At 45.9% G+C, this 9283-nt stretch overlaps 1 protein-coding gene across 1 annotated transcript; it reads left to right on the forward strand.

Annotated features, from left to right (window-relative positions):
- The first annotated feature begins 75 nt into the window (after positions 1-75).
- Positions 76-9029, forward strand: LOC121272050 (tyramine receptor Ser-2-like). The gene is made up of 3 exons (XM_041178452.1): positions 76-321; positions 3001-5062; positions 8171-9029. The coding sequence occupies exons 2-3, from the start codon at positions 3871-3873 to the stop codon at positions 8290-8292; spliced, it is 1314 nt and encodes a 437-aa protein (XP_041034386.1). The 5' UTR covers positions 76-321; positions 3001-3870; the 3' UTR covers positions 8293-9029.
- Positions 9030-9283: the final 254 nt, after the last annotated feature.

Below are 9283 nucleotides of genomic sequence, written 5' to 3' on the forward strand. Positions count from 1 at the left end.
TGCTGAGAATGAGGTGGGATTGTCCAAGGCAACTGGGCTGGCTTGATAAAGGATAAGTGGGACAGAGACAGGAAACGTTCCACTTCCTTTACCAGGAGCTGTGGAATTTAACCCAACAACACTGCAGCCGCCTTCAACATTGCATCTGTTTTTTGAGAAAAAACTCAACAGTTATGAGGTGACCTGAGAGAAACTGAGGGGAAACCAGCCCCTAAAGGAGTGGAATAGAGATTCTGTCAAACCAGTTGAAGGTTAACTTCATGTTTTTCTTGGTGGTGGGAGATCCCATTTACTGTCAACTGGGGTCGACAATGAAAGTTGGTAAGAACAGTTTAATTTAATCATTGAAGTGATTTCTTTTCTTAATTGAAGTGTTGTTGAAAGTGAAGAATTCAAGAATCTGTCTCTTCTCAGATTGCAATCTGTTTAATTGAATTGGCAGCGAATGTTGTCTGGTCATTTTGAACAAAGCACAGGTTGTGTGAAATTTCTAATGAATCCATCAGAAGTAATGTTTAAGGGTAACATTCCCCTTTTCCTTCCAGAGATCAGATTTGTATTGCGTTCCCAGTGTCTCGATGTAAAGTATCGAGGGTTTGTGGAATAGGATTAATTCATTTGTTTCAGTCTTTCATTTAAATCTCTTCAATCATCACTAACCCATTACATCCAACGGGGCCTCCGTTGGGTTAAGGTGACTCCAAGATGTCTGGTTTGATGATAAAAGCATGGGACAGAGTTGGCATTCTGTGCCAGATTCAGTAATCAGATACCTAGGCCTGAGGGGTTGGCAATGCTGATCATTGACCAGCCTGCCTGGTTCATTATTAGCTCTGCAAGCGTTGATCACCAGACTCTGCATAGCGTTGCTGCCCAGCGTCCTAATAGATTGCTTCGTTTTGCATGGACAGTCAAAGGGCAGTCGATCTACCCTGGTAAACCTCATCATGGGTTTGACTGGTTTAACTCTAACATTGCTGCACTGTCAGAGGTGCCATGTGTCAGATGAGACATCAAACCAAGGCCCAAACTGAGGGGAAAGATCTTCTCTTATCATCACTCCGCAAGAAACAAGTCAGATTAAACTCCAGCGAGATTCTTCACTGGAAAATTGATGTTAATTTCAATGGTGATCTATTTTTGGAGGTTATTCGACATGCCAGTTAGCTGGTTCAGACATGTTATTTGCCTCTGTGGTGTCTGGAATCAAAGACTGCAATCTCAGGGTGGGGTGGGAGTGCCTACGTAAGCCATGAAAAGACGATTGTAAAATTCTGAACAGTCAATGTCAAGGTGGGATTGTAGGGGGGCAGTGGTGGGGTGAGGCAGTAAATATCCTTATATTCTGGGAGGTTTATTTGTGACTTCACGGTCACTGACATTGTCAAGTCTCCAGTCGAGCAAGGTGGTTTCTGACAACAGATTTACTGAGCAACTTGTGAGATGTGGGGTTGACAGTGCCTCATGAATAATGCATGTATTTCTGGGCCTTTGTCACCTTGGATAGTTCCTTGTTGATGGGGGTTGAAGTGGAGAAGCCTGTGCTGGAAACATTCTGTAATGGTGAAGCTCATGGCTCTCGAATTCTCTCCCCAAACAGCAAGTGTCCCTTTGAGAAACTTAGGTGAAGGGTCAAAGTTCACAATAGCGGAAGCATGAGCAAGAGAGAAAACTGAGCAAATCTGGCAGTTTGGCAACATCATGTTTGTTTTAGGAGACTCTAGGTTTCGGGATTAAATGGAAGACAAGGGGAGGTGAAGGTTTTCAAAGCTTTGATTTTCAGGAAGGAATGAGTTAGAGCAAGAGATTTCAACACTCAGGAATTGGGAAGAGGAAGAGAAAACAAAGTGGGGCATTTGGACAAAAGAGGAACATCCAAGATAACAAAAGAAAATAGAGAAATAAAGGTTGTGTGTGAGAGAGAGGTGGGGGGTGGTGGGGTTGTGGTTGAAAGCCAAGAAGGAGGTGTTGTGTAAAGGGATAATAGGTATGGGCTATGCTAATATATGACGTAGATGATGATGTATCACTGACGCTAGTCAGTCATGTGTTAGACTCTCTCACTCTTAGAGAGAGAGGTTGGAGTCTTGTCTAAGAGCTCTGTGCCTACTCTGTATCCTGTTTAGAAATAGTACTAATAAACAAGTGTCAAGCAGATATCAGAGAATGTCTACAGTTTGTCTATGGGCAACGGGCAGTGGGTAGTGGGCAGTGGGCCATGGGTAGTGGGTAGTGGGCAGTGGGTAGTGGGCAGTGGGTAGTGGGTAGTGGACAGTGGGTAGTGGGTAGTGGGTAGTGGGCAGTGGGCAGTGGGCAGTGGGTAGTGGGCAGTGGGCAGTGGGTAGTGGGTAGTGGGTAGTGGGCAGTGGGTAGTGGGCAGTGGGCAGTGGGCAGTGGGCAGTGGGTAGTGGGTAGTGGGCAGTGGGCAGTGGGTAGTGTGTAGTGGGTAGTGGGTAGTGGGCAGTGGGTAGTGGGCAGTGGGCAGTGGGCAGTGGGTAGTGGGCAGTGGGCAGTGGGCAGTGCCTCCAATGGGGAAAGATGACCTCACAGCAGATATCAGCTCATGCCATCTCCAAACTGGATTTCAATTGCCTGGAGCAAGAATGAGGAATTTTACGGAACATTTTTTTTCTCCTTATTGACCCTGGGTTTTTTTTGGCCTGTCCCAGTTGGTCACATGGCTGATGACAGGTTGCTGGGGGGGTGGCGTTGGGGGTGAGGTTAGTAACAAGATGGGGGGAAAGAGGTAGAAGATGGGCTTGCCATAGCTCCAGCCATCATGGTGTGTGGGTTAGGCTTGATGGAGAATTTCCCATCCATCATTTTGATATGTTCATATTATAAGTACATATTCACAAAATCAAACCCAGTTACTTAACCTACCTTTCTATAATTGGTCATGGAATAAAAATATCTCCAAGTTTCTTTGCTCTAAACAGAATGGATAAGGTCTCTGTGATATTAAACTGTAGAGAGCTGTGTTTCTTTGTACCTTTACAGGCCGACCAGGGTCTATCGTCTCCCCGAACCGGCCGTCCACTGCTGACACTAGTGAAGATAAACCAGGGTATTGATGGGACAACCTGGAATCGAGAGCTGGTAGACCGGCCTGGAAGCTGGTGCCAGGGGTGTGGGTGCTGAGCTCAGAGTCACAGGGCTTGGGGAACCAACTCATTCGCCGGGTGAAGTTTTGAAAAAAAGAAAACCTGTATTTATAGCGTGTTTCTCATGACCACCGGATGTCTCAAAACTGCTTCCCAGCCAATGAAGCACTTTTTGAAGTGTAGTTACTGTTGTGATGTAGGAAGCATGGCAGCCGCTTTATGCACAGCAAGACCCCACAAACAGCAATGTGATAATCACCAGATAATCAGTTTTTTTTGTGATGTTGATTGAGGGATAAACATTGGCCAAGACACCGGGGACCTTTTCTTCCAAACGGTGCCAGGGGGATCTTTCACATCCACTCAAGCAGGCACATAGGGCCTCAGTAATAGCGTCTCATCCGAAAGACAGCACCTACAACACTGCAGCACTCCCTCAGTACTGCACTGGAGTGTCAGCTTAGATTTTTGAGCTCAGGCCCTGGAGTGGGCCTCGAAACCAGAATCTTGAGGTCCAGAGGCGAGTTTGTGGCAGTATTTCTTTCTCTGTCCTTTGGCACGTGGTTAGTTATTTCTGCTTTCCAGAGGTCACGCTTGATTAACCAACCACACTGAGGATGGGAAGAAGGTAAATACAACTGAATGACTGATCATTAATCTCCCTACAAGTGAAACTGATGATAAGGCTTGTGTTTGTGGTCACCACGGAGCATGAACTAGTGAAAGAATCCATTTTGAATTTACTGCTCCCGCAGTTACATTAAAAATGAGCAACCTTCAGAGCTTGATCCCAGCAACCTTGGGATCCAATAGCAGTGGACAACCATATCTATCGTTGGCAAAGACAGCTACCCAGGCAATTCTATATCTGCTCATCTTAATCATTGCTCTTCCATTGAACACCCTGGTCCTGGTGTTGCTCTACAAGTGTCGACCTCTAAGGAGCATCCCCAATATGTTTGTGGTGTCCCTGGCCCTGGCTGATTTTCTGATTGCTCTTTTAGGCCTGCCCGTCATCGTCATAGCAACCATTGCCCAGAGCTGGCCCTTGGGTGGGACCATGTGCCAAACCTCAGGCTTCCTAACCTTCTCGCTGAGAAACGTCTCTATCCTGTCGGTGGCTGGGATTGCGGTGGACAGGTATTACGTTATTGTGAGGCCGTTTATACTCACCATAACGAGGGACAAAGCTAAGAAGATGATCGTGTTCCTGTGGTGGAGTGGGCTGCTCTGTGGAATCCCACCGCTTTTTGGTCTCGGCCTTTACAAGTTCTCTCCTACAAGATGTTTGTGTGATTACAGCTGGTCCGATGGAGGCTCCAGTCTGGCTTATGGGATCTACCTTTTCATTTGGATCTACGTGACATCTTTGCTCCTGGTCACCATCTCCTATTACTTCATATACCAAGTCACCCGTGACCACATGAAGCACAAAGCCCAGCGTTTCACCAGTAACCTGTCTCCAGAGCAGGAAGGCAGCTCCATCCCTACAGAGCTGAAGTCCTTCAGACTATTGCAGGCCAGCCTTTCGAGAAAGTGGGCGAGCTTCATATCTTCCAACTCAACCTTTAACTTGAACGCATCCAATGTAGCAATGGAGTCGAAAACAGCAAGAACCATTGTTGCTGTGATAACAAGCTGCCTTGTGACCTGGGTGCCCTACTTCATTTTGAACTTTCACCCTGGCTCTTTGTCTGACAGCAAGGTTCCCAGGATGTTGGACTTCTTAGCAACTTGGCTGAGCTTTGTGAACTGTGCCCTGAACCCAGTTCTCTACGCCCTCCTGAACCAACAGTTCAGACGCTGCTTCAAGGAGAACATTCGCATGTGGTTTAGACTCTCTGCCCAGCAAGTTTCAGAAGAGGTTCCAGGACCAGCTGTCATTGCCCAGAATGGGGGCATCACCAATGGCCGAGCGGACAATGGAAATGACCTGGCTCCTTTCTCTGTCATTCGAGGTAATGTCACCTTTCTCCTTGTTTCATTCTGAGCTTGGGAGAGGAACTTAACTTTTAGATGGTTTAAATTTCTGGCAGGTAATAAAGCACTTGATAAAGCACTACATAATTGACTTATTCTAAAAATAGAAGCACATGGAATTAAAGGGTCGGTGGTAACTTGGATTAGGGATAAGTGAGCCTTTGACTTACTGGCAGCTTCCTTAGGAAGGCAAATGGAATGTTGCAGGGGGAATGGAGTATAAAAGTAGGGATGTTTCGCTAGATTTGTAAAGGGCGTTGGTGAGGACACACCTGGAAGATTGTGTACAGTTTTGGTCTCCTCGTTTAAGAAATGATTTAAGTGTGTTAGAAATAGTTCAGAGGAGGTTCACAACTGATACCTGGGACGGTGGGGGGGAGGGGGGATTATCTTACCAGGATAGGTTGGACAGACTGGGCCTGTATCTGTTGGAGTTTAGAAGAATGAGAGATGATCTTTTGGAAACATGTAAGATCCTGAGGGGACTTGACAGGGCGGATGCTGAGAGGGTGTTTCCACTTGTGGGGGAGACTAGAACCAGGGACACAGTTTAAAAATAAAGAGTGTACCATTTAAGATGGAGATGAGGCAATTTTTTTCTCTCAGAGAGCCGTGAGTCTTTGGAACTCTCTTCCCCAGAGAGTGGTGAGGGCAATGCTGTTGAATATTTTTAAGGCAGAGGTAGATAGATTCTGGACTAACAAGGTATCGAAGGCTATCAGGGGCAGGCGGGGATGTGGACTGGAGGCCACAATCAGATCAGCCATGATCTCGTTGAATGGTGGAGCACTTTCGAGGGGCTGAATGGCCTACTCCTAATTTGTATGTTTGATGCCCACTTCTCGAATGAGAGGGTGCGGGGTTCAAATCCCCATCTAGACATTTCTGACAAGTGGAGACTGGAGCTTTGGTTCAGAATTAAGAATTGACATCCAACGGGATCGTTGTGTCTGTTGGCTGTGTGGATGACCCCTCTGTATAGGACTAACCACCCTCTGCCACCATCAGACGGTAGAAAGATAGTCACAGTCATGGGAAAAGGCAGACTCTTAATCCTTCCACTGTTCTCCCAGGGGAGGAGTAAGAAGATACAAGAACACCCCCTGTGTGTGATGTGTGGGGATGTTGGGTATGGATAGGGTCACATTCATGTGTGATTTTCCCTGCACACAACTCACAGTCGATAGCTGAGAATGTGCATTGGAGTAAGATATTACAGAATGCTCAGTAAGAGTGAAACCTGGACCTCAGCAGGGAGACAACATCTTCAGGAGAGGACAGGACTGTGTATTATACCCTGGTTTCACACTCACTGCTCAGATCTCTTTCTCCCATGGCTTCAAACCTTTAGCTTGCTCTTTGTCCTGGCTCTTTGATGATTGTAAATCTGGACAGGAGATACATACCTATTAATCATAGCCTTAATCATGTGAAATTGAAGACAGGGATCTCAATTTCAGGGCCCCTGAAAACTGCAACACTGTCTCTGCAGGTCAAGGGCCCATTGTTTCTGCTCACTGGCTCCTCTTTGGTGTATTAAGGCGCCATTTGGTTATCACACCCAACTGGTCCCAGGAAGATGCCATAGGGCGTTTACTGTTGTTAGAGAGGAGGATGGAGAAAGGGTAACCTGATAGAAAGAGTAAGGAAAAGAGACAACCCCAATGTACAGGCAGCATTGAATGAGGGAATGTGAGAGGCACTGAAGAAAAGAAGAGTGAGAGAGCCAGAGAGAGAGAGGGGACAATGAGAGAAAGTGAGGAGCAGAGAGAGAAAGTGTAAGAGGTATACAAAGAGTGAGAGGTATAGAGAGAGGAAGAGTACCAGAAGAGACATTGAGAAAGTGAGAGAGAAATGGAGAGATAGTTGCAGGAAGGGAGAGAGAGAGCTTTTATTTTCTCTGTGGCAGTGACACAGGGAGATTGACCAACATAGAACTAACTGGAATTGGGCTCACACATTGGGGGTAACAATGTTTACTGACTCCAAACACAAGGCAGTATTTTTTGGGCTGGAGGAAAGTTTGTAGTGAAGTTCCCCTGGAGTCTGTATTGGGACCCTTGCTTTTCCTGATTTTTATTAATGATCTAGATCTTGGTGTGCAGGGGACAATTTCAAAGTTTGCAGATGATACCAAGCTTGGGAGTTTTGTGAACTGTGAGGAAGACAATGTAGAACTTCAAAGGACATTGACAAATTGGTGGAGTGGTCAGATAGGTGGCAGATGAAGTTCAATGCAGAGAAGTGTGAGGTGATGCATTTTGATAGGAAGAACAAGGTCAGACAATATAAAATATGGGGTGAAATTTTGAAGGGGGTGCAGGAGCAGAAAGACCTGAGTGTCTATGTGCATAGATCATTGAAGGTGGCAGAACAGTGGAGAGAGCAGTTAATAAAGCATATAGTGTCCTGGGCTTTATTAATAGGGGCTTAAAGTACAAGAGCAGGGAGCTTATACTGAATTTATATAAGACACTCCCTAGACCTCAACTGGAGTATTGGGTACAGTTCTGGGTGCCACATTACAGGAGAGATGTGAACACACTGGAGAGAGTGCAGGAGAGGTTTACAAGAATGGTTCCAGGGGTGAGAAACTTCAGCTATGAGGATAGATTGGAGAGGTTGGGACTGTTCTCTTTGGAGAGAAGGCTAAGAGGAGATTTGATAGAGATGTTCAAAATCATGAGAGGGCTGGACAGAGTAGATAGGGAGAAGCTGTTCCCGCTCATAAAAGGATCAAGAACAAGAGGGCAGAGATTTAAAGCGATTTGCAAAAGAAGCAAATGTGATTTGAGAAAAAATTTTTTACACAGCGAGTGGTTTGGGTCTGGAATGCGCTGCCTGGAAGTGAGGTGGAGGCAGGTTCAATTGGGGCATTGAAGATGGCATTAGATGACTATTTGAATTGAAACAACGCGGAGGGGTACGGAGAAAAGGCAGGGCAATGGCACTCGGTCATCATGTTCATTCGGAGAGCCAGTGCAGACACGATGGGCCGAATGGCCTCCTTCTGAGCCATTAAAATTCTGTGATTCAGTAACGTTATCAGAGAGTAGAAGTTGATGCAGATTGTTTCTTCATTGCAGAGCTGCAGAGATCAGAGTCACCGGCATTCCCTGGAGATTCCTCACTTTACAGACCACGCTCAGCTTCCTTCCAGCGGAGAGGTAGTCCTGCTCAGAGACACCCCAGCCATATAGCCGTGTGAAACTGAGAACAGTAGCAAATCTACTCTGCAAGTGGTCAGTGATGCTTGGAAATGGACAGTGACCCCCTGCAATGAAGTGACCTCCTTTAAATGGGCAGTGACCCTCCCGGCGATGGGCAGTGATCCCCAGCAGTGAACAATTAGCACCAAATCTCGGTTTTCCTATATTGAAACATTTATGGATAATTTTAATTTACAGGCAACAGGAGATAGTCAATGCGTGGAAATACAATGAACCTGGATGATCAATGTGGGTCCCTAATGGGAGTGAGAGGTCTTTCAGTATCCCCTATAATTAGACACAAGGAGGATTCAGCTTCAGATTTGTCCCTTGGATTTATTCAGTTCCCACTTGCTGCAGTTAAGAAATAACATCACCTTGTGTTCTCAAAGTTGAATACTTCTGAAAGAAAATCTTTGGCAGCACAAAGTTTGCTGCTCTCGTGGGTCCAAAGGACTGAATCTCCCAGATCTGAGAACAAATATGAGGAACTGGCCCATCTGGGTAAGAAATACTTCCCCTACCCAAAGCCTGAGAAACATCAGATCAAAAGGCACATTGTATAAGAGCTGGTTGATGCAAAATCAACCTTTGCCTTTCAGTGGTTTGCCAACATGTTATTAAAACTCTTGTAGGTTGTTGGGAATGTGGATAATGGAGCTCTAGGTGCCAGTGTTACTCGAAACTCTGGCCCCAAAACTGAAGAGAAATGAAATAAATTATCCTCGGAATCTAACTAGGCTATTTTGGGATGTTGATTTACAGATTTCGGGGATTAGATTGTGAAATTCAGGTGCTTTTCCCACAGCAACCACAGTTCCTCAGGAATAGTCAGCCTCCTGGGGTTAGTGTTCAGGTGGTGCGGTGAGTCTTGATGCAGAGTGTTGGCAAGCTGACAGATCATAGGGGGCATTGCATTCCCTCACAGATGGCTAGAGCCGCAATTGTGCAAACATAATCAGTGGAGAGTGACCAGGAGACTATTTAATT

Source organism: Carcharodon carcharias, chromosome 32 (genome assembly GCF_017639515.1).
Source record: "Carcharodon carcharias isolate sCarCar2 chromosome 32, sCarCar2.pri, whole genome shotgun sequence".
Lineage (NCBI taxonomy): Eukaryota > Metazoa > Chordata > Chondrichthyes > Lamniformes > Lamnidae > Carcharodon > Carcharodon carcharias.

Bases quoted from the DNA above. Each gene is read 5' to 3' on its own strand.
- LOC121272050 (XM_041178452.1), top strand. From the start codon at position 3,871: ATGAGCAACCTTCAGAGCTTGATCCCAGCAACCTTGGGATCCAATAGC. The intron at 5,063-8,170 runs GTAATGTCACCT...TCTTCATTGCAG, and splicing joins TCCTTTCTCTGTCATTCGAG to AGCTGCAGAGATCAGAGTCA.